This window comes from Aquarana catesbeiana, linkage group LG01 (assembly GCF_042186555.1).
Source record: "Aquarana catesbeiana isolate 2022-GZ linkage group LG01, ASM4218655v1, whole genome shotgun sequence".
Classification (NCBI taxonomy): Eukaryota; Metazoa; Chordata; class Amphibia; order Anura; family Ranidae; genus Aquarana; species Aquarana catesbeiana.
The window spans coordinates 664,173,765-664,198,832 of NC_133324.1; the positions used below are offsets into that span (position 1 = coordinate 664,173,765).

A 25,068-nucleotide genomic window follows, 5' to 3' on the forward strand; every position below is an offset into this window, starting at 1 on the left:
TTTGGTAAAGCTAAAAAAAGATACCAAACATGTCAAGTCTTAACCAACTGACCCCCAGGCCTTTTCTGGCACTTTTTTTTTTATATTTGGTAGAAAATTACTTAGAACCCCCCAAACATTATATGTTTTTTTAAAGCAGAAGCCAGAGAAAAAATTGGTGGGTGCTGTAATTTTTTATGTCACACGGTATTTGCACAGCGGTTTTTCAAACGCGATTTATTTGGAAAAAATACACAATATAAGTACCAATTGTTTTGTAATATTTAAAAGATGATGTTATGCTGAGTAAATAGTTACCAAACATGTCACACTATAAAATTGCACACGCCCATGCATTTTAAAAGCCTTTACAGGTTACCACTTTAGATTTACACAGGAGATCTGGTGCTAGAATTACTGCCCAAGATCTGGCGTTTGCGATGATATGCAACAAATATGGAATAAGTGGGAATCCTACCTAATATATATATATATATATATATGTAGAGCTCACCGAATAAATATCGGGGGGTGTAATCAGTATTATACTAAACTAACAAACAAAAAATAAAAAACACAAAGACTTCTACACACCCTAAAGAGTTAAACTACAAAAAGAATTTATTGCTAAAGAAAGCGATGTACAACAATTTATTAGCACAATGACCCAAGAGCCCCCATATAATCCAACTCTCCCCAAAAATATTCCTCTTGAAACCTAACAACACACTGTGTAGGGCAAATATACAGTGAGTATAACAAGCATGCGTTACTGCATATATAGACTGATTTTTACTGTTGTGGGTTTAGTAACACTTTAATGAGTTCTGATTCTACGATAACTCTATATATGCTATCAAGAAAGTCTAACGTATAGCGCAAAACCTGCCTCCTATTAAACACTAAAGAGAGAATGGAAAGATTGTGCAAAGCATAAAATTTAACATTTTACTCTCTGGAATATCCTGAATTAGCATCTATCGGGGTCTGTGTCACTCTGACAGAAAGCGAAGGGAAATATCTCTAACCCTGACACAAACAGCAATATAGACACTTTCCTTGTACAGTGTGGGAGGATTAGAACTGCTGTCAGGTTTTATTTGTTATGTATGTTCTGAAGCTGAAGAGATTTTCCCTTTCTTGATGCCCCTATAACAACTGTCAGTGGGATACAACATAAGGCACATCTCTCCAATAGGGATACAGAACAAAACTAGCAGAGGTCTACAAATTCATTAAAAACCCTCAATAATAGTAGCCCTTAAAGATGAACTTCCGTATAAGTATTGTCTAAATACGAGAGACGTGTATTCTTATTTGAATCTTGGTGTGCTTTGTGCATTTCTTCCAGATCTGAGCAGCAACCCCATCTGTAATAAAGACCAGTTACTGCTGCTTTGTGTCCATGTGCAGGGTGACTGGTCTTGTATCCGCCCCCTCCTGTAGTTTTCTGCAGGCAGCCTGTCGTGGGTGGACCTAATGGGTTTCTCCCACAGCTCTGCTCTATGCAAAAGTTATGTGAAGCCCAGTGATGATTGCCAGCACACATTTTTTAAGGTAATAGAGTTTAAAAGGGCATTTGGTGCACAGTAAGGGAATTTAGAGGTGGGGAGGGGGAGAGAGGAAGCTCCGCTTATTTGCCTCCCCCCCGCTGTCACATTTGGCACCTTTCAGAGGGGAGCGGGTACCTGGTTTTGACAGGTACCCACTCACACTTCTGGCTGGCTTCTCGCATGCGCAGTAGGGGACCAGCTGTGAAGCTGCAAGGCTACACTGCCGGTTTCCTTTACCTGAGATGGTGGAGCGAACACCAGAGAGCCAATTGAAAAACCGGCTCGGTTGAAGACAACGCTGTATTCGTGGACAGATAGGTGTCCTAATATTAAAAGGCAGCAGCTACAGTATTTGTAGCTGCTAACTTTTAATTTTTTCTGAAGGAGCCTGGAGCTCCTCTTTAAGAAATGTTGTGCCCAGAGTTAGGCTTTAAAAACATTTGTGGAAATGCTTCTTTTATATACCTTTCTTGTTTCCATTTCCTTTCGCTGAGATACGGATTTTGGTATATACATTTGTTGAATTTGTTAAATCTACATTTGGAAGACCATCCTTAGGCATCTCTTGTCATTGCATTAGTAGGTTTGTTTATACATTGTAATTCTGTGGTAAGTGAATGGAGATTTGTGTGTGTAAACACACAAATCCCTGTTCTGACAGGGGAGGAAAGACAGATTGTGTGTTCCTATTAAATAGAAACAGCGATCTGACTCCTCCTCTAGTCAGTCCCATCCCCTCACAGAAACACACCTAGGGAACACACTTAACCCATTGATCATCCTCTAGTGTTAACCCTTTCTCTGTCAGTGACATTTATACAATAGTCAGTGCATTTTTATAGCACTGATCTCTGTATGAATGTCAGTGGTCCCAAAAAAGTGTCAAAAGTGTCTGATCTGTCCGTTGCAATGTTGCAGTCCTGCTAAAAATCCCAGATCGCCACCATTACTAGTAAAAAAAAAAAAAAAAATATATATAAAAATGCCATAAATCTATTCCCTATTTTGTGGACGCTATAACTTTTGCGCAAACCAATCAATATACGCTTATTGCGTTTTTTTTTACCAAAAATATGTAGAAGAATATATATTGGCCTAAACTGATGAAGAAATTCGTTTTTTACATTTAAAAAGTAAAAAAATTTGTATTTTTCAGAATTGCCGCTCTTTTTTTGTTTATAGCGCAAAAAATAAAAAACGCACGGATGAAGAAATACAACCAAAAGAAAGCTCTACTTGTGGGGGGGGGGGGGGGAGACATCAATTTGGTTTGGGTATGACGTCGCACGACCACACAATTGTCAATTAAAGTGACGCAGTGCTGGATCGCAAAAAATGGCCTGGTCATTAAGGGGGCAAATCCTTCCAAGCCTGAAGTGGTTAAAGAGGAACTACAGTCTGCTCACATAAAGTTGTAATAAAAACATCTTTGCCATTCTAAAGCTTCCCTCCAACCATTTTGCATTTCATTTTATACATACTGTGATTCTATACTTGCCAAATATGCTGCAGAAATCTCCCTCCACTAAGTCTGGCTGTAGCCATTTTAACTGTGGGCAGCTGAAGCTGCTTCCTGTTCTCTTCCTGGATTTACACAGAGGCACACACATATATACAGACAGACACACTCACACCACTGCTTGCCTGCACATTTCTCTTCTCTCGATGAATACACATGGATCTCTGCAGTCTCCGCCCTCATCCAGCCCCCTCCAGCCCTGCAGCTCTCCTTGGCTTTCCTATGACTCATCCCTCCTCCACTCTCCTGCCCCCACTCCCTAGCTGGCAAACTCAGAGAGAGAGCTGTCATTATCCTAAGACAGTGATGGCAAATCTTGGCACTCCAGATGTTTTGGAACTACATTTCTCATGATGCCCCTTGCACTCTGCAGTGTAGTTGAGCATCATGGGAAATGTAGTTCCAAAACATCTGGGGTGACAAGGTTCGCCATCACTGTCCTAGGCTAATTACCAGACAAGAAAGCAGAAGGCAGAAGTGGGCTGTATAAGGTATTTGTTGGCAGAAAAAAAAGTTTTACTATCCAAAGTTAAAACACCAAGGGCAGAAGATTTAATAGATGGAAAGATGAAAAAATTATTGAAGGTCCGCTTTAATGCATAGAATGCATTAAGATAAAAAAAAACCTTCTGCCTTTACAACCATTTTAATAGTTAATTTCTTCAATAAACAATTACTGGAACTGAAAACAGTATCCTGCACCACTGAAGGATAAAAATCAGAGTTTCTTCACTGAATATAGTCAGGTGACAGCCAGGGACCAATCTGTAAAATGTCATTTAAACTCAGAGAGCTGAGACACCTGGCAACCTTAAAGAGGAACTGCAGTCTGCTCACATAATTTGTAATAAAAACATCTTTGCCATTCTGAAGCTTCCCTCCAACCACTTTGCATATTATTTTATATATACTGTGATTCTGTACTTGCCAAATATGCTACAGAAATCTCCCTCCACTGAGTCTGGCTGCATCCATTTAACTGTGGGCAGCTGAAGGTGCTGCCTGTTCTCTTCCTGTATTTACACAGTCACACAGCGGCACACCTCCAGCTCTGCAACTCTCATTGGCCCTCTTATGACCCATCCCTCCTCCCCTCCTGGCAAAGTCTCACGAGAGTGAGAAAAAGAGCTGTGCATGATATCAAAAGCCTAGGCTTTTTACAAGACAAAAACCGGGAAGTGGGCTGTATAAGGGATTTACTGGCAGAAAATGTTTTTTTTTTACTTTTACTCTTACTGTTTTACTATCCAAAGTCAAAACAACAAGGGCAGAAGATTTAATAGATGGAAAGTTGAAAAAATGACTGAAGATCCGCTTTGAGGAACAAATCGACATGCCAAGGAAATCATTTCCCATTTATGTCTGAATAGACATAGGCAAGACATGGCATGATAGACAGTTGGTGAAATGCAGAGAGATGTATAGTATCCTGAAAGGAGCTCAATATTCACTGTTCTCAAGTTCTGTGAAAATGAGCAGAATATTTTTAAGGCACATAGCCTACCTAGCTTTGTTATAGGCATGGTGCTCTTAGCTAACAAAACATATCCTGTAAAAAAACAAGTCCAAAGCATTCCATATAGTAACAGTCATACCTGCACCGCAAATCAGTAAAATTGATTTGACTTCTGATTACATCAGAACAATTGATTACACTCAATAATTTTTTTTAAGATTTGTGCCATGATCAGGAGAAAGGTTTAAACACAAGTGACAAAATTGCAGCTATTTTTTTTTTTTTTTTTTTAGCAATCAGTTGATATGGAGTGCAAGCCCACAGTTCCAATAACATATAATTCCCTCCTGATGAACAAGGCCTGGTGAAAGCAGATCTGATTGAAAAGTGCACATCTAATTTAACAACCGATGCTATGTGAAAAAAACATTTGAGTTAACAAGTATAAAATAAGCCACCGGTCTTAATCCTTTAGATTAAGCCCTTAAACAAAATTAAAATATATCTATTTATAGAAAACTCAATTTAGAAGAAGGCAACATATCTCATGCAAGACATCCATAAAACATAATAGTGTACGTATTAATATTTTTTACATTTCTTTGATGTCGGCATGCTTTTGGAATTATTATTTGGCCCAGTTAACGTGCAGTTGAAAGACTTTTGGTACTTACATCTGGTATAAAGCCAATCTCATTGAGATGATTGCTCAGCTCCGGGTCATGAAATGCTATCATTTGGGAGAACACCGTCAGGTACTCTAAAATAAAAACAAAGTTACAGGTATTCAGAGCAAACACTCTTAAACACACTAGATACAATTTCCACTCTAATAATATGTCAAAGGTACATTTTTTACACACATCTAAAACAAGGTTTAGCCAATCAGGAAACCGGTCCAAAAACGGAATTGCTTTACATTTTCTTATTAACTAAACTACCTCACAATGAAACCAAACAGGTTTCCAGTTGCATTACATGAATTTTCATCAAGATAATCAAGTACTATCACTGGTACAGTTTCCATCCAAGTGTTTTTGTAAGTTGATGTGTTGCAAAGTTTTGGCGCCAGCAAATTTCACTTATTTGGACCAAATTCATCTTTTACTGAATCAAATGTCATTAAGCGTAAAAAAATATATATTTTTCTATACATCGCTTTTTTCAGGGTTCTGGTCACATGGCAAGGAAGCAAGGAGGTACACTAACATGTAAAATAAAACATGCAGTAGCAACAATCTAAAGACAAGCACCTTAGTAGAGATGATCTTTTACAGATACCAATAGATACAACACCAACCTAACAAGCAAAGAAATAGAAGTGGATTTGTTGCCTGCAGCAGTGAAAACCAATGTAGTTTTTTTTCTACTAAAAATTAGAACATTAAAGCTATCATGTCATTAGCTGGTAACGGTAAGCCAAAAAAATTCCTTCACGGCTTTATAAATCACTCCACAACACCTGCCATCAGTATACACCTTGAACTCTACACAGAAATACACTAGATTACCAAAAGTATTGGGGCGCCTGCCTTTACACGCACATGAACATTAATAGCATCCCAGTCTTAGTCTGTAGGGTTCAATATTGAGTTGGCCCACCCTTTCCAGCTATAACAGCTTCAACTCTTCTGGGAAGGCTGTCCACAAGGTTTAGGAGTGTGTCTATAGGAATGTTTGACCATTCTTCCAGAAGTGCATTTATGAGGTCAGGCACTAATGTGGACCAGAAGGCCTGGCTCACGGTCTCCACTCTAATTCATCCCAAAGGTGTTCTATCGGGTTGAGGTCAGGACTCTGTGCAGGCCAGTCAAGTTCCTCCACCCCAAGTTTGCTCTTTAAAGACCTTGCTTCGTGCACTAGTCCAAATCATTTGGTGGGGGGGGGGGGATTATGGTGTGGGGTTGTTTTTCAGGGGTTGGGCTTGGCTCCTTAATTCCAGTGAAGGGAATTCTCAAGGCCTCAGCATACCAAGATATTTTACACAATTTCATGCTCCCAACTTTATGGGAACAGTATGGGGATGGCCCCTTCCTGTTCCAACATGACTGCACACCAGTGCACAAAGCAAGGTCCATAGAGACATGGATGAGTGAGTTTGGGGTGGAGGAACTTGACTGGCCTGCAAAGAGTCCTGACCTTGTGGACAGCCTTCCTAGAAGAGTTGAAGCTGTTATAGCTGCAAAGGGTGGGCCAACTCAATATTGAATTCTAAGGACTAAGACTGGGATGCCAGTAAAGTTCATGTGCGTGTAAAGGCAGGCACCCCAATACTTTTTTTAATAGAGGGTATATATGAAAATAGAGTGCATCCTTTACATTTTTAACAGAAGTCTGTAAAACATGACCTATTAGCATTAACATAAAGCGTTGCTTAATATTATACAAGAGTCCTTAAATATGGACACTGGATGATTGAAGGTTGACATGTTGAAAGGAAGGGGGTTGAATATCACCCTGGAAAGTGCCCTCAGTGAATTTTTGTTGCATGTTGGCAGTGCTTTGAAGATGAGCCAGATTTGGCCGGCATCTTCCTGCTCACAACTCCCGGCCATGACGGTGTGGACCAGTTGGTATATCCTTGCCACACTCATTTAATGTAGTAGGATATGCGTCAAGTTTTTGATTTGCTTTTGTTACCTTAGTGGATTTGTAAGTATATTGTGTGTGTGTTTTTTTCCCTCACATCTGATGAAGCTAGTGCTGACTTGCGAAACGCGTTGATAGATTTGTGCAAGAGCATGTTTTGTATGAACTATCTGCAATGCTGAAAAATCTTGTAACAGTCTATATGTACACTATTGCTTTATGCATGTTTATCAAAGAATAACTTTTATACCTATTGTGAGTTTTTAAGATGCCTATTTTGAATAAAATGTGAATCTTTTATTTACATCAATGTGTCTCACAAAGACTCTTGGGCAATTTTGTTGTTTTTTTAATATTGTATCTTTTATGGGGCTGAGGGTCGTCATGCCCACGCATATCAGCCACTTATTGTAATATGTTATTACAACTGCTTTATATTCTTGGAAGCTCAAAGCTGGGGGGCAGGAACAAAAAGAAGATATGTATGTCCAGAACTGGCAGATACAAGGGTAAATGGAGACTGCTGCCCATGCTGAACAAAGCATTTTTTCACTGAATCCCATTCTAGATTTATATTTAAATGTAATTTATGAACTTACTAAAGGGGAAGGTTAGCAAGGGTTGAATAAGAACTGAAGATGGCTGTTCCTAAATTGACTGTGGGATTATACAGTATATGCATCTTGTACAGATCCCAATATTTTAGTAACTAACATAGCAGCCCAGTAATACAATTGTAAATTTGTCAAACCCTGTCCAATTATATCCACTTCCAACTCCAGATTCCTCAGCAACCATCTAGATAGAGAAGTTGTTGGGCCACAAAAATGGAAGTAGCATCTAAAGCGTTTCTACTGAAGGAATTTTTTTTTTTATTGCTAACAGTTACATTCCTACAAACTAAATAAACCTTTGCTCAAATGTAGACTATGCATTCTTTCTCCATTCGGCATGGACCAGCTAGAAATACTCTAAATTGGTTTAGTTTGCCAAGTTGCATCAACAGAAGAGTAGACCATGACTGACACTTGACTTAAAGGGTGTTTAACTACTGGAATTACATTAAGGATGACAAATTGATCTAGAGCTTTAGAAATGGCAAATACTTAAACTGCCCAACTGAAGGGAAGGATGACAACATGAATGATTTAGTAATTAATAAAGGTCCTGAAACTTGCCTGCAGCCCAAGTGACTCTTCAATTTAAAATGAATTGATCTGCAATGCCTACAGCTACAGAGGTGAACAAGGGATTGTTATTAAAGTGCTTTTGCAGTTTGTCCAGAATATTAAATACTTTAGTGTGCATAGTCTGAGCACAGGTTCATTTTAACTACTACACTTACATTTAAGTGCTGGCTCAGTATGACAATATCTTTAGGTACCCTAGGTTGGTGCATGCACATGGCAGTGATCAAGTGCTAGGGGTGGTAAACCATGAAAACTATTGGATTTTCACATAACTTGAGCCATACAGGTTACTAAAATGTGTACATCACTGGTCTGCATAGCCTTAATGAATAAGTCTGCTCAGCCATCCTTTTCTCTTTAGAAAGAAGTCCAGGAAGGTATAAATCACCAATTAGATCTGTGAAGGCTTATTAAAGAGTATGTTGCTAGTGACACTCTGGTGTTGATCTGGGCATAAGCCCCCATTCACATCGGCGTGATTTGACAGGTCAAATTGCATGTCAAATTGGAGCCTATTGCCGGCAAAAGGCACGTCCCAATTGGTGTGACGCCAACTTTGTGGCGCCGCTCCGATTTCCAAAAGTAGTTCCTGCACTACTTTTGGCGATTTCAATAGACATCTGTGCATAAACCCGTACAGATGTCTTTCAAGTCGCCCCCAAAGTCGGACTGAAATGCAGCTTTGAAATCGTGCAAGTTTATCTGAACGACTTCAAAGCTGTGTTCAGTGTGAACAAGGGCTCAGGGAGCAATAGTAATTGCAAGTAAACAGTTGAGTCTTCGATGAATGGGGGTATTTCTGGAGACACTACATTGCCAATGGGAGGGTGGATAAGTCCAGGTACAATGTGTTAATGTAACTCAGACATGTTTGCACTGTAGAGGAAAAATGGAGGTGAAAAAAGTTCCCAAAATGTAACTATAAATATAACAGAGTACAACTGAATCCTCAATTATAAACCTGTTCTAATTATTACAAGCAAGAGGAAATGGAAATTATGGTCTCTCTTTCATAAACTTTTTCATACCATAAATGCATGTTTCTTAAAGTGTTACTAAATCCAGTGATATGAAAATAGTTCACCCCCCGACAGTGCCCACAGCTTATAAAATTTTCGTTTTACATTAAAATACTTCCACTATATACCTTTTTGGATGGTCTGTATACCACGGTTACATGATAAACTGCATAGTTTCTCCAGGGCTGAGCGTTCAGGAAGGAGGAGATTTTCACTGTAGCCTGTATACACACCCACATGTGTGATGTCAATATCATGTGACCTGGCTAGCTCTGAGAACAAGAAACTGTTCTTTCCAGCATAAAAGATACAACTGAGCATGTTATCCTGTTGGACTACAACTTGATAATTATTTAAAAAAAAAAAAGATGTACAGTAGCCAAAAAAATGATGGCAGCATGTCCAATATTTATCATACTACAGAACCAGATCTAGAGAAAAAAAAATCATACAGGCTTGTTGAATAAGGCACTACAATTGCCAGTGATCAGGATCACAGTAAACTATACCAACAAATTTGATTTCACTTTTAATTAGTGTCTAGTACTGGAAAACATGAAATATGATTTTGTATGCTGGTTTTTAATAGATACTTCAATTTGCATGTTGCTCTGCTTAAAAAAAAGGAGATTGTATGCTGTTAATTTAAACTACAATAAGATGTATGTCACAATTCTAGATTTGTGCCATCTCATGGGCCTTCTCTTTAGCCAAAAATATTATAACATGTGCCAATCTATGTTTCTGCTCTGAGCCTATTTTACACAAAAAAACAATCAGTTAATTTAAATATACGATAATTGGTTCTTCCTAGTCATCTTCATCAGATAAGTATTAATAACATATACTCAGGGCATGCCATGCTTCTTTTCAAATGCAATGATAACTGTCTGCACATTTATTTACAGTCAGTCAACAGTGAAAAGTTATTCTGGAACTCAGTTTAATGACTCCAAGTTTAGGTGCCAAATGCCTGACTAAAATGAGTGTAAAAAGGCAGATTAGACGTTAAGATGGTGAATAAGTATTTTCAGTTATTTCAGCCTCATTAAAGGCTGAATAGTGGACAAACAGCTGAACGCAGTTAAAACACATGTATGGTAAAAGTATCACCAAAAGCTTTTGCAATTCTGTTCAGCTAGCATTCCTGGCAGATGACACAAATAGGGGATAATTTACTAAGAGTTAAATAACGCTGAAAAAAATGTGATAAAATAACGCAATCAGAAACAAATGTGCAAATGTTCAATTCATTAAGAATTGCGCGGTAAATATCTACTGGGCTAAAGTTTTGATAATGCGTTAATTCACGCATATTTTGTATATTGTGGCAATTTATCGCACTGAGCTGGTTGTTAAGGAAGGGGCTGGGAAGCTGGTTGCAGCTTCATGATCAACAGCTGACAGTTGAATGTAAGGAAAACATGCCGGCAATTAAAAATTCTGAAAAAAAAACAGCGTGGGATTCCCCCACAATGCATACCAGGCCCTTTGGGTCCCCCCCCCCCCCAAAGCACCTTGTCCCCATAGGATGTCCCATAGCAATGCCAACTGAAGGGAGGGAGACAACAAAGGTAGGGCACTAAGAGACTAGAGGACTTATATTGCAGCCTGCAGTACACTGTGCCCAAAGGCGATATCCTCATGACCTTTTACATCTACTTGATAGAATTTGGTAAATGTATGGACTGAAGACCAAGTTGCGGCCTTGCAGATCTGAGCCATGGAGGCTTGGTGATGCACTGCCCAAAAAGCACTAACAGCCCTGGTGGAGTGCGCTTTAACATGAAAAGGTGGAATTTTCCTTTTTAAACCATAAGCTTGAACAATCACTTGATGAATCCATTTAGATATTGTAGATTTCGACGCTGCCTGTCCTCTTTTAGGACCGTCTGCCAACACAAAAAAAAACATCTGTTTTACTAATCTGAGCGGTCACCTTCGAATAGACCTTGACCGCTCTCACTATATCAAGAGAATGTAGTGACCTTCCTTCCACAGAACAAGGTTCTGGAAAAAATAAAGGCAGAACAATATCCTGGTTTAAATGAAAACCTGACACTACCTTTGGTACAAAATTAGGATGAGGCCGCAATACAACCTTATCCTTATGAATAATCAAATATGGCTCATTACAAGAATGAGCAGCCAACTCCGAAACTCTTCTTGCAGAAGATATGGCAACCAAGAAAATTATTTTCCTTGTCAAGAGGACCAAGGGAATACCTCATATTGGCTCAAAAGGCTGCTTCTGTAATGTCGACAGGACTAAATTCAAGTCCCAAGGGTTCAAGGGTGACCTAACTGGAGGATTAATCCATGTTACCCCCTGAATAAAGTTACAAACCAGAGAGTGTGAAGCAAGTGGTCGTTGAAAAAACACCGATAAGGCCGACACCTGGCCTTTGATAGTACTCAAGGCCAGCTTCATTTCCAATCCCATCTGCAGAAATCCAAGGATTCTACCTATGACATATCTCTAGCATCACCTGACACTTGAACAGGGGCTGGTGTAGCTGCACACCCCAAAGTAATTTTTACCAGAAAAGTTGTGGAAAGTCCCCGTGGGGTTTTTTAGCAGCAATCCTCAAAAAAAGATTTTTGTAAAAATTATGTTTTTATTAGCAAATACTCCGAACATGATTTAAGAATACAAGAGTTTAAAAATATGAGCTCTGGTTTCACACATAACGAGGCATAATGGATTGTCACATAATTGATCACTAGGAGTGTATATATGATACTGCTCCTTACAATAGCACTTGTGATTATAATAATGCTTGCCAATAATAGAGAAGACCACAATGCATTTCGACGTTTACAATGTCATAGTCTTCCTCAGGGGTCCTTGAAATTCTGTAAGGGCATTGAAGAAAAAGATAATCATATATTCCTTTTAATCTGTCATTTCATATATATTATATATTAATTGCTAAATATTTACCCTTGGTGTCATGTGAACTCTTATGGACCGGAGATATCTTAAAAACATTGAAAGAGGCAGAAAAATCCCCCACTTGTAGCGCCGGACTCCATTACATCGCCATCCCTGCCTATGTCTCATGGGAAAGCCAGACCGACCCGTGGGGCTTACGAATGGTCACAGATGAGTGGCTCTCCTCCACAGATGGAGGAGGAAACAGGGAAGAATAGGATACCTATAGGTTTACCATAATAAAAGAATTTTCTTAGTGCCTTAAAAAAGATCTATCCAATGTATTAATATAAGATAGCTATAAATGAGAGAACTAACTGTATAAAAAAGGTTGTATAAGAGTCTATATTACTATAGTGTGTGTGACTAAAAATTTGCATATGCATATACTTGGTGTATGTGGACAAAAAATGAAATGAATATTGAAATGAAATAATGAGAAAAATATTTACTAAATAAATTTAAAAAAAAAAAATTTTTGGCCGCCTGCCAATTCTCTATCCCTGGAATGAAGATTGCTGACAGACAAGGAATGTTGTCTTCTGCCCAGGACAGGATATGATTCACCTCTCTTTGGGCGCACGACTTCTCGTGCCCCCTTGGTGATTGATATAGGCCACTGCTGTGGCATTGTCGGATTGGATTCTGACAGGACAATTCCGTAGTCTGAGCGTCCAGACCTTCAGGGCCAGGCGTACTGCCCGAATCTCTTGAATATTGATGGGCAAGGTCATTTCTGATTTGGACCGTTTCCCTTGGACAGACGCTTCTTCCAGGACTGCTCCCCAGATCAGAAGGCTGGCATCTGTTGTTACCACCTTCCCGGTAATTGGTAAAAACGATTTTCCTTTTTGAAGATTTTTGGATATCAACCACCAATTGTGGCTCTGACGCACTTTGGGGGATAAACGCATTGGGAAGTCCAAAGCTTGGACCTTTTTGTTCCGAGTTGACAGGATACTGTTTTGCAGCAGTCTTGAATGAAACTGCGCATAAGGAACGGCCTCGAAAGAAGCCACCATCTTTCCCAACAATTTCATGCAAAGTCGAATAGAAAGATTCTTCTTTGTTTTGACCAACTGAATCAGTTCCCTTATGCACCTGATCCTTTCCTGGGGCAAAAACACCCTCTTCTTAACTGTATCTATAATCAGTCCCAAGTACTGCAATCTCCTTTGTGGTTTTAAGGAGGATTTCTCTAGGTTGCGAATCCAACCTAGGTATTCCAGGTAGCTGACTGCGGTGACAAAACCTTGGTTTAAGCGGGCTACCTACTGATCTATCAAGAGTAGATCGTCCAAGTAGGCTAGTATCATTATACCTTGAGCCCTTAATCTGGCTAAAGGAGGAGCCAGGACCTTTGTAAACACTCGAGGTGCAGTAGCTAGACTGGAGAAGAAGCTCGCCTAAAAGAAAAACGCTTAAACTTCTTCTTAACTGGTAAACGGAACTTTTCCCTTTAGAAATTCTTTGGATGTATTTATCCAGATTGTCTCTGAATAACCGTTCACCGTGAAATGGGAAACTGGCTGAGAGCTTTTTGCATGGCGCTTCGGCTGACCAATTTTTCAACCATAAGATTCTACGCACAGGTACCAGCCCTAGCATATGCCGTGAGGCCTGGAAAATAGAATCTTTCATAGCGTCTACTGTAAAACACAACGCCTCTGATAATCCAATGATCCAAATCTTGGGCCTGCTGATCAGGAATAACCTTGAGTATCTCTATAAACTGGACCTTTAAGGACTAAGATACCCCGATCGCTGCCAGCGCAGGCTGAACCACTGAACCTGCGAGCGAAATATAGTTTTTAAAAAAGGAATTCCAACTTCTTATCTGTTGGATCCTTCAGCATTTGTGCATTGTCTACTGGACAAGTCAGGTTTTTGTTCACGTCAATTGCTGGAATCCCCCATTTCTTATTAAACTCTTCCTCCATAGGATAAAGTGTTGAAAACTTTTTTGGAGGAAAAAACTGTTTATCTGGGTGCTCCCATCAGAATACATAAGCTTTTTCAGTAATGAATGGATAGGAAAAGCATGAATAGGTTGGGGAGGCTTTAGCGAACCCAAAAAAGAAGTGGGCTCATCGACTGACTCCGCTACTGGCAGCAAAAATGTGGAGAGGACCAATTCAGTGAGAGATTGTACCAACAACCTTTTCTGTGAACCCGATCCATCCGTATTAGACTCTTCAGAAGAGGAGTCATCAGCCTCTTCCAGATCCCCTGAGAGAAAAACGTCATCTCTCGCCCCCTGTTCCTCAGTTTGAGGGTCCTGGGTAATGGGCGGGGACCTATTACGCTTAGTTCCACTCTGGGATGTGATTAAGGCATCAATTTTTTGTTCCAGGCCTAAAATGGTTGAGGAAAAAACCTATTCAGTAATATATACAGGGGCTGCAGTGCAACACTTGACGTCCCTGATGGCTCACTTTTTTGGAGGAGAAACCTGTTTATCTAGGTGCTCCCACTCAGAATACATAAGCTTTTTTAGCCATGAATGGATAGGAAAAGTATGAACAGTTTGGTGAGGCTTTAGTGAACCCAAACCAGAAGTGGGCTCATCGACTGACTCCGCTACTGGCAGCAAAAATGTGGAGCGGACCAATTCAGTGAGAGACTGTACCAACAATCTTTCTTGCGAACCTGATCCTTCCTTATTAGGTTCTTCGGAAGAGTAGTCACCAGCCTCTTCCTGGTCTCCTGAAAGAAATTTGTCATCTTTCGCCTTTTGTTCCTCAGCATGAGGGACCTGAGCAATGGACGGGACCTGTTACTCTTAGTCCCACTATGGGATGCGAATAAAGTGTAAATTTTTTGCTCCAAGCCTAAAATGGTTGAAGAAAAAACCTCCTTGTAAAAGGGGGCTTCCAGATTCTGATAAGCCCCCCACCCGCAAACCCCCACAACCACTGCCCAGGGTTGTGGGAAAGAGGCCCTTGTCCCCATCAACATGGGGACAAGGTTCTTTGGGGTGGGGAGGGTAGAACCCCAAAGCACCCTCCCTATGTTGAGGGCATGTGGCCTTGTATGGTTTGGGGAGGGGGTGCCCTCGTCCCCTCCCTTTCCTGACCTGCCACGCATGTGATACCAAAAGCAAAACCCTGGTGATAAATATTGCATGTTTTTTTACTTTCAGTTCCATTTGTGAATTGTAGCTTACTGCATGTTTTTTTTTTTTTGTGATAATTACGACACATTTTTAATTTTGTGGTAAATACCGCATAATAGTAAATTTTTTGTGAATTGAGACTTTTTTGTTACTGCATGCAATAATTTATGCAAATGAGTCACATGACCGTTAGCAAATTGACCCCATAGTTCCTTAATCCCTACTCCTGCATTGGTGCAACTTGAAAAGAACTTGCACCCAGTTAGCTGACACAACCGTCAAAGCCCACCTGAAATCACCTACCCTTTTCTCTTTATAGTCCTGTAGTGCTGTAACATTTTTAACTTACTTTCACCTGGAATTGCCCCCAAGGAGTCACCAAAACCTTTGTAATCAGATAAACATTTTGAAGTTTGGGTAAGCACCAGTTTATCTAACAATACATTTGAACTGCATTGCACACCAGTATAAACTCATACACATTTTGTAATTACATATGGAGCCCTTAATGTTGTAATTTTTTAAGAACACCCTTGAAAATGTTTTACAATAAGCAAAGAAATGGACAAAGATGAAAAAAAACACTTTACCAGTTCTCTATGATCACAATCATTTCATGGTGTTCACTCTATCTGTAACCACTCAGAGTGGTTACTGATCATATTGACAAGTTCCCCAGCAGCATCATCTAACTGATCAGTCTGATGCTGCATCTATACCCCAGCATCTCTGCACTGAGAACCGAACGATCAACATCACCGATGGCTCTGTTCTCCCAGCTCCCTGAGCAGAGAGCTGCTGCCTGTCAATCAGCAGCTCTCCTGCTCTGTTCCTCCATGCTCACTAGAGCGCTAAGCTGTGGAGGGGCGGGGAGCAGCCATCTCAGCCGCTCGCTGAGGGGCTGAGACGGCTATCAGTCCAGGCACCTGGCGGATCCAGACTCCCAGAATCGGGATGACACGGTGCCTGGACTGATCTGTGTGACATCAGCAGAGAGTGGACTCTAGACCGCTCTCTGCTGAAAACAGGTCACAGGAGTGCAAAACGAATTGCATGCCTGTGATCCATAGGAGAAGTACAGCCAAACGAGCTCAGGCTGGACTTCTCCTTTAACTTACTGCCTGTGTCTGTGTGAAACAGAGTAATGGGAAATCCAAAGTTGTCGCAGAAAAAGCGGATGAGGGTAAATCTTTGAATGGGGAAACTTTATTGGTGACAACTAAGGTCTCATGCACAAGGACATTAATAGGCTGAAAAAAAATGCACTATTGTAAAAGGCTGGAGTTTTCCCCTCCTCCAGGAGCCACAGGAGGCTCATACAGCCGGCCATAGAAGTGACTGGCTGTACACACTTTTATGCTAGTACTTTTTTTAAGCTTCTCATCATTTGTGCAGTCTAAGAGAGGATATACCATAGATTAATAAAAGTCACAAGCATTCTTATTAACACTCACAGTGCTAATGAAGAAAGGGGATGTGCTTGCCCTAGTCTGTTATATTACAGATTGCATTGGGCAGTGTGGTCAAATCTGGTGCCTTCTTTTTCTTTCCATTGCACCTGATTGGGTATAAGCTTTACCATATTATATTTACTAAGAAAAAGGAGTGCAATTGCACTTGCAAAGTGCACTGTCTATTTATGAACCCTACTTTATGTTTACTATTTTATTAGCCAAGGGATTTGTATTCTTGTTTCATCTGCCAAACTATGCAGGTGATGCTCCTGATCTTTAGTTCAGCTTTGCAGCTCCCTGTGTCACCTGTGTCTCCATTCTGTTCACCAGGCAATGAATAAGCATCATCATCTTTGTCCAACAAGTAGGGGGCTGATTTGCTACAGCAAAGCGGAACCAAGGAGGAAATGTGATCCTTCTAACTGTGAAGAATGAATGGTAGAAGGGCAACAAGACTGGCTGAAGAGAATTGCAAATTCATAAGCAGGTAAACATACAGTGTATATACTACATTTCAACTATATATTTAAGTGCTTGCTTTCCACTTTAGAGATACTGTTAAAAAATATATGCAGTGTAGTTTCAGGAGAACTGTAATGAGAACACCACCACTCCAAAGGACGCTTACCTTGTCAGATGTGACGTGTGAAGCAGCAGTTGGTGAGCCATCAAACTTCTCTACTCTCTGCCTATACTGCCTTGACTTTAGTAGGAAAACATCTAATATAGAAAAGCAAGGCTGGTTGAAGAACCTTTACTACAGCAGTTTACACAAAGTGCTGAAAAGGTCCAACATGGTCTTAAGGCCTCATGCACAATGGACGTTTAACTAACTCTCTTAGACTGCTTTCCACCTGGTACCAGAGTTTAGGAAGAAAAAAACGATTGACGCTGGTAAACTCATGTAATAGGTTTAGACGTGTCAAGCAATTGGACGTTAATTTCATTGGCCAGAATAATAATTAATAATAATTTATTCTGACCATTAAAATTAATTAGAGCTCAAAACGCTTAACGTGCCTAGAGCTTAGGTGAGCTTACACACGTTTAGGCGCATCAAGCGTTTTTTCTGCCAAAACTCTGCTGTTCCAGACGCACTAACTGTGGGTTCTTTTCCTGTCTCTAAACTCTTCTAAGCACCTATGTGTGCATGGACAAATAGGCCAACATGCAGGTGCGTTTAGAGTCAGGGGAAAAAAGGCCAAACGCCCTCAGGAGCAGCAGAAAAACATCTAGCGCGCTAGAGGCCTAAGAGTTTCCTCTTTCTTTACATAATTTCTCCACTGTAACCTTGTACATACGTAAACAGGTGTTGTGTCATCACAGTGATTAGGAAAAGATCATACCAAATATTGTACCCATTAATGTAAAGCAAAAAAAAGGAACAACATTAAGACGTAATATAAACAGCTACTGATTTCTATAACTTAAATATATTTAGATTTAATAAATTTCTTGATCTTTGAATATAACATTCAAATAGTATATTCAAAATGTTAGATGCTTACCTTGGATAACATGTGAATTGTCTTTCAGGAAGAAATTATACAGGTATTTTGGTATGAAAGCACACATGCAGGCATATGCCAAGGCTAAAAGAAAACAAAATAAAAACATATATTCTTACTGCCTCAATAACATGAAGTACAAGCCAATATATGTAAAAGATTAAAGCTGAAGTTTAGGTATGGCAATCTTTACATAGTTACATTGGTCCAACTTGGTCCAGGGTAGGTATGTATGTACCATACCTGTGGGATACCCCTGGAAGGTGGAAATTACTTTAGTGGGCAACGCTACAGTGATCTCCACTAGCTTTTTAGTCGTCTGCATAACAGAAACAGAGGGAGAGTCTTCCAATGGGGGTATACCAAGTTCCTCTTATTTCCTGTCTACAGGTCAGGAAATTAAGGAAAGTCTCCCTGCTGGGACTCAGATGGCAAAAAAGAGAACTCAAACAGGCTTTTTAATCATTCCATACTTTATCCAAATAATTAAAAAAAAAGTTTTGCATTAGATAAACTTCAAGCAGCATCTGCAGCTACACTGACCATAATATCTTACGTTACATTCTAGGATTCCATTAGTACAGAGGTCTCCAAACTTTTTAAACAAGGGGCCAGTTTACTGTCCTTCATATATCTGGGGGGGGGGGGGGGGATGAACTGTGGCCACTGAGAGCAGAAAAGGTTCCAACGTCAGTAGAAAAAAACAATGCACTGAATTGTGTCCCATCATTGGTGTCATTTGGAAGAATTGTGCCCCATTGCTGGTGTCATTGGGGGAATTGTGCTCCATTATTGGTGTCAGTATGGGGGGGAAATGATGCCCTATTGTTGGTATCAGTGGATGAAATCGTGCCCTAAGCAAAGGGCCACATCTGGCCCCTGGGTTGCAGTTTGGAGACCACTGCTTTAATATTAAAAATGATATACGTTTTTTAAATATATGTTATCTCCTCAAAAACAATCTACTGATATTTGCAATCTTTAAAGAATTCCACACCCAGAGCACTGCTCATTAATCAGCCAGAATTTGTCGACAGCCTCATAGAAGTTTGTGGCAAATTTCTTTACAACCAGTCGGCTGTGGTGCATTGGGAGTCAAAACCTGTCAAGTCCCGGACATTATACCCAAAGATGCCTGATTTGGAGGCATAAAGGCAATTGTAGTACACATCATTTCACTTACTTGCACCCCAATCTAGGGATTTATTTTCTCTATATAGTGCGTTTTTAAATAAACCTCATTCAAAAAGAAACAGAGAGGCTGCCACTGCTGATCTCCAATTCTGAAAATGGGGGTTGCCTGCTAATCCAATGACTTTCCAACTATATGAGTCACTGATGTGGAACACCAATGCAGATCATGAGTTCTGACTTTAGCTGCTGCATGCCTGGTCCAGGTTAGTAAAGGCTTAGTACTGTGAGGTATAGCACTGCAATACACCTTTATAAGAACTTTGTTCCTTTTGTTTATGTTTTTACAGACTTGACATTTTCATCTTGCTCACGGCAACTATATATGGAGCACGTGTGCTTTTTTAACAAATATGTCTTACTAGTGATTAGTTAAAGTTTGATCCAAGCATTGGCCAGCACACACACAACTCAACAAAAACAGTTCTAGTGTCTCTGAAATTGTGTTGTAGGCATTGGCCATAAATGCATGAAAACAGCTCAGAAAGAACGGATCTATCAACTTAAAAACGTGGCCAACAAAAGAATATTGTATGCATTGACAAGCAATGCATTCCCACAGCTCAGCAAGAACAGATCTAGCGACTCTGGAAATGTGTTCTAAAGCTGGCCATACACTAGTAGAATTTTTTTGAAAATGTTCCTTTTAAGAATCTTCTAAACGTTAGTGGGGTGATGTTTATTTTTGACCAGAGTTCAGGAATGTCCATTCACACCAAAAATGAATGTTAAAAGAAAACATTTTTTAACCACTTCCGGACCGCCCACCATAGTTATACATCTGTATTTTGGAGAGGAGTATCGTTGTTATGGCAGCAGCTAGCTACCATAACCCCGTTATCCTCTTCTCTAGTGGGCGGTCCGCTTCAAGATAAAAGTGGTGTCTGTGGTGGATTTGCCACGAGATCACTTTTATCGGTGGCGGGAGAGGGGCCTCCCCTCCCGCCACGCTCAGGTGCCATCCGCCGCTTACTGGAGCCGTCGGCAGCGATCGGATCTTCTCCCTTGTGTGACATGGAGATAAGTGAGGGGAAGATGGCCCCCATCCGTCTCCATTTTATTGCAGGGTGGAAGCGATGTCAAATCGTCACTTCCGCCCATAGCTCTTAAAGGGCCATTTTTTTTGTATTTTTTTGAATGACAACATTTATTTTTTATTTATTTATTTATTTTTTTATTGCATTTTAGTGTAAATATGAGATCTGAGGTCTTTTTCACTCCAGATCTCATATTTAAGAGGTCCGGTCATGCTTTTTTTCTATTACAAGGGATGTTTACATTCCTTGTAATAGGAATAAAAGTTACACAATTTTTTTTTTTAACCACTTGAGCCTCTTTCCGAGATGTGTTGTTTACAAGTTAAAAACATTTTTTTTTGCTAAAAAATTACTTAGAACCCTCAGGCTAGGTTCACACTGCTGCGAATTTTATTGCGAATTTGAGCCGCTGCGATCGCTCAAATTCGCAAGTCATTTTAATAACATTGTTTTCCATGAGTGCTGTTCACATCAATGCGTTGCGAATTTACCTGCGTAAAAAAAGGGTCCTGTCCGAGTTTGATCCGTGTGCAATGCGAATTCAGCTCCATAGATTGCAAAATTTGCAGTAGAATCGCAAGAACACACAAAGAATTCGCAATGCAAATTTGCAACGCAATCGGAACAAAATTGCGCTAAATTCGCACTGCAGCAGTGTGAACCTAGCCTTAAACATATACATTTTTTTGAATACCCTAGAGAATAAAATGGCGGTCGTTGCAATACTTTCTGTCACACCGTATTTGCGCAACGGTCTTACAAGCGCACTTTTTTTGTAAAAAATACAATTTTTTGAATAAAAAAATAAGACAGCAGTAAAGTTAGCCCAATTTTTTTTATATTGTGAAAGATAATGCTACGCCGAGTAAATTGATACCCAACATGTCGCGCTTCAAAATTGCGCCCGCTCGTGGAATGGCAACAAACTTTTACCCTTAAAAATCTCCATAGGCGAAGTTTAAAAAATTCTACAGGTTGCATGTTTTGCGTTACAGAGGAGGTCTAGGTCTAGAATTATTGCTCTCGCTCTACTGATCATGGCGATACCTCACATGTGTGGTTTGAACACCGTTTTCATATGCGGGCGCTACTCACGTATGCATTCGCTTCTGCATGCGATCTCGGACGGGGCGCGTTTAAAAAAATGTTCTGCTTATTTATTTTACCTTTTATTTTTTTATTTTTACACTGTTTTAAAAAAAAAAAAAAAAATGTTGTCACTTTTATTCCTATTACAAGGAATGTAAACATCCCTTGTAATAGAAAAAAAGCATGACAGGACCTCTTAAATATGAGATCTGGGGTCAAAAAGACCTCAGATCTCATATTTACACTAAAATGCAATAAAGAAAAAAAAAAAATTTGTCATTTAAAAAAAATGATTTAAAAAAAAAAAAAGGCCCTTTAAGAGCTATGGGTGGAAGTGACGTTTTGACGTTGTTTCCGCCCTGCAATGTCATGGAGACGGGTGGGGGCCATCTTACCCTCACTCGTCTCCATGCACAGCTAGTGAAAGGACCGGATCGCCTCCACCGCTGCCGACAGCTCCGATAACCAGCAGAGGGCACCGGAGTGTGGCGGGAGGGCCACCTCTCCCGCCGCCGATAAAAGTGATCTTGCGGTGAATCCGCCACAGCAACCACTTTTATCTTGTAGCCGACCACCTGCTGAATACAAGGATACCGGGGTTATGGCAGCTAGCTGCTGCCATAACAACGATATCTGTCCTCAAAGTTAGGACGTATATCGGCGTGCGCTGGTCGGCAAGTGGTTAAAAGAACAGTGTAAAAATCGAAAATAAAAGGCAAAATAAATAAGAAAAAAATAAAAAAATGTTAAACGCGCCCCGTCCCGACGAGCTCACGTGCAGAAGTGAACGCATACGTGAATAGCGCCTGCATATGAAAACGGTGTTCAAACCACACATGTGAAGTGTGGTTTCACGATCGGTAGAGCTAGACCTCCTCTGTAACTCAAAACATGCAACCTGTAGAATTTTTTTAAACATCGCCTATGGAGATTTTTAAGGGTAAAAGTTTGTCGGCATTCCATGAGTGGGCGCAATTTTAAAGCGTGACATGTTGGGTATTAATGTACTTGGCGTAACATTATCTTTCACAATATAAACAAAATTGGGCTAACTTTACTGTTGTCTTATTTTTTTTAAACATAAGTAAAAGCCTAAAAAGGCTAATGGCAGCGCTAAAAGATGATTGGTCCTGAATAAAGCAACCTTAAAACTGTCATATAATAAAGTCTGTGTACACTTTTAAATGCTGACGTGGATGATCCTGAATGAATTCTTATGACGGTCTATGGAGTATAATCATCGAGGATAGCCGCATTCATTCTGTACTATTTCACATCACATGTGCTCGGAAGGAAGAGAGGGAGGGTGAGCAAGGAAACCCCCTCTTGTAAAAACTCTTACCGAATCCAACCTTGATTTAAGCGTGTTGGTCGTAACCCATGGGAATCACCGTCGATGTTCTTCCTCGATGAACGATCAGGACAGCTTACCAATGGATCAGTGTTTAAAACCAAAACAGAAAGGGGCAAACATAGCGTAATCCCATTTACCACATTTTATTAATAATAAAAAAGGAAGGGAAAACCCCCCCTTCAGGGTGTACACTTACAAAATAAAAGACTAAACAAGCGGTGTTCACAGTTCACATCAGGCTAACAGCGTCTCCTGCTGCTTATGATAGGAACCTACTGGCTTTCCTTGAATGACCTGGTGTGTGTAGCTCCACCCTGACGTGTTTCGTCACTCATGACATCATCAGAGGGTGGGGCTACACGGCATCCTCATTCTATTTAAGCGTCTGGGAATAGAGGTCAATTTGCATATTAATCACTTCGGTGCATCACAGAACGAGCATACAGGCAGAGTGCCAGTAACTATAGCAAAAACCGACAAGTCAGGTTTTTATCAGCAACTCTGCAATATACACTCGAACATGTGGATCGTCTATACAATCTTAAACATGGAGAGTGTGCATCACTTCAGGGCAGCACGACTTTCCCATTGCTAGATCATTAGACAAGTGATCAGCTTACCACTCAACTGCAGTATCTTAAGATGCTCAACTTATGTAAAATTAAGATACACATTTAAACTAGAAGTGGCAATATAAACATTGAAACAATGTGGCAATATAAACATTGAAACAATAACTGTAGCTAGTAACCAACTAATACAGTCTCAAACCCCATTCGGAACAATGAGTCATCCTAAATAAACAACTCATGTGCTCTAATGCTCTAATGTTACGTATCGATCATCCTTTGCATATTGCCTAAGCACATACATAATCCAATGTGGATTGATCATCATACGCAATAATAAATACAAAATAAAATAAAATCAAATAAAACTGGAAATGGTTATGTGAAAAAATGGAGCAATCGTTAGAGCCAGTAAGTGGCTATAGCTGCTATAGCTTGACACAGCATCAAGCACAATTCGGACCTACAAGTCATCATGAATAGAACTGTAACTATAGCTAGTGATCAACTCAAAATTTACCATTAAAGGTAACAAATTACTAATGTAATCTAATATTATGCCTCGATCATCATTTGAATATTGCCTGTGTACATACACAAACCAATGTAGATCGGTCGTCATGCATAATGAAAATAGAATAAAAGATAAAAAATATGTTCATAATTATATGTTAATTAATTAATTAATTAAACTGTTTTGGACTGTTTAATTAATTATTGTGCTTGATGCTGTGTCAAGCTATCGTAGCTATAGCCGCTTACTGGCTCTAACGATTGCTCAATTTTTTCACATTACCATTTCCAGTTTTATTTGATTTTATTTTATTTTGTATTTATTATTGCGTATGATGATCAATCCACATTGGATTATGTATGTGCTTAGGCAATATGCAAAGGATGATCGATACGTAACATTAGAGCACATGAGTCGTTTATTTAGGATGACTCATTGTTCCGAATGGGGTTTGAGACTGTATTAGTTGGTTACTAGCTACAGTTATTGTTTCAATGTTTATATTGCCACATTGTTTCAATGTTTATATTGCCACTTCTAGTTTTAATGTGTATCTTAATTTTACATAAGTTGAGCATCTATTAAGATACTGCAGTTGAGTGGTAAGCCGATCATTTGTCTAATGATCGAGCAATGGGAAAGTCATGCTGCCCTGGAGTGATGCACACTCTCCATGTTTAAGACTGTATAGACGATCCACATGTTCGAGTGTGTATTGCAGAGTTGCTGATAAAAACCTTGTCGGTTTTTGCTATAGTTACTGGAACTCTGCCTGTATGCTCGTTCTGTGATGCACCGAAGTGGTTAATATGCAAATTGACCTCTATTCCCAGACGATTAAATAGAATGAGGATGCCATGTAGCCCCACCCTCTGATGATGTCACGAGTGACGAAACGCCTCAGGGTGGAGCTACACGACGTACACACACCAGGTCATTCAAGGAAAGCCAGTAGGTTCCTATCATAAGCAGCAGGAGACGCTGTTAGCCTGATGTG

The 25,068-nt window shown here is 39.9% G+C and overlaps 1 protein-coding gene across 1 annotated transcript in view; it reads right to left on the bottom strand.

The window, feature by feature from the left end:
• TBCK (TBC1 domain containing kinase) overlaps positions 1–25,068 on the bottom strand; it is a 458,935-nt gene that overhangs the window by 270,732 nt on the left and 163,135 nt on the right. The window contains exons 19-20 of the mRNA XM_073601952.1: positions 18,318–18,401; positions 5,182–5,267 (exon numbers count right to left, since the gene is read on the bottom strand). Coding sequence (XP_073458053.1) covers positions 5,182–5,267; positions 18,318–18,401 — 170 coding nt within the window. The remainder of the gene's footprint in view (positions 1–5,181; positions 5,268–18,317; positions 18,402–25,068) is intronic.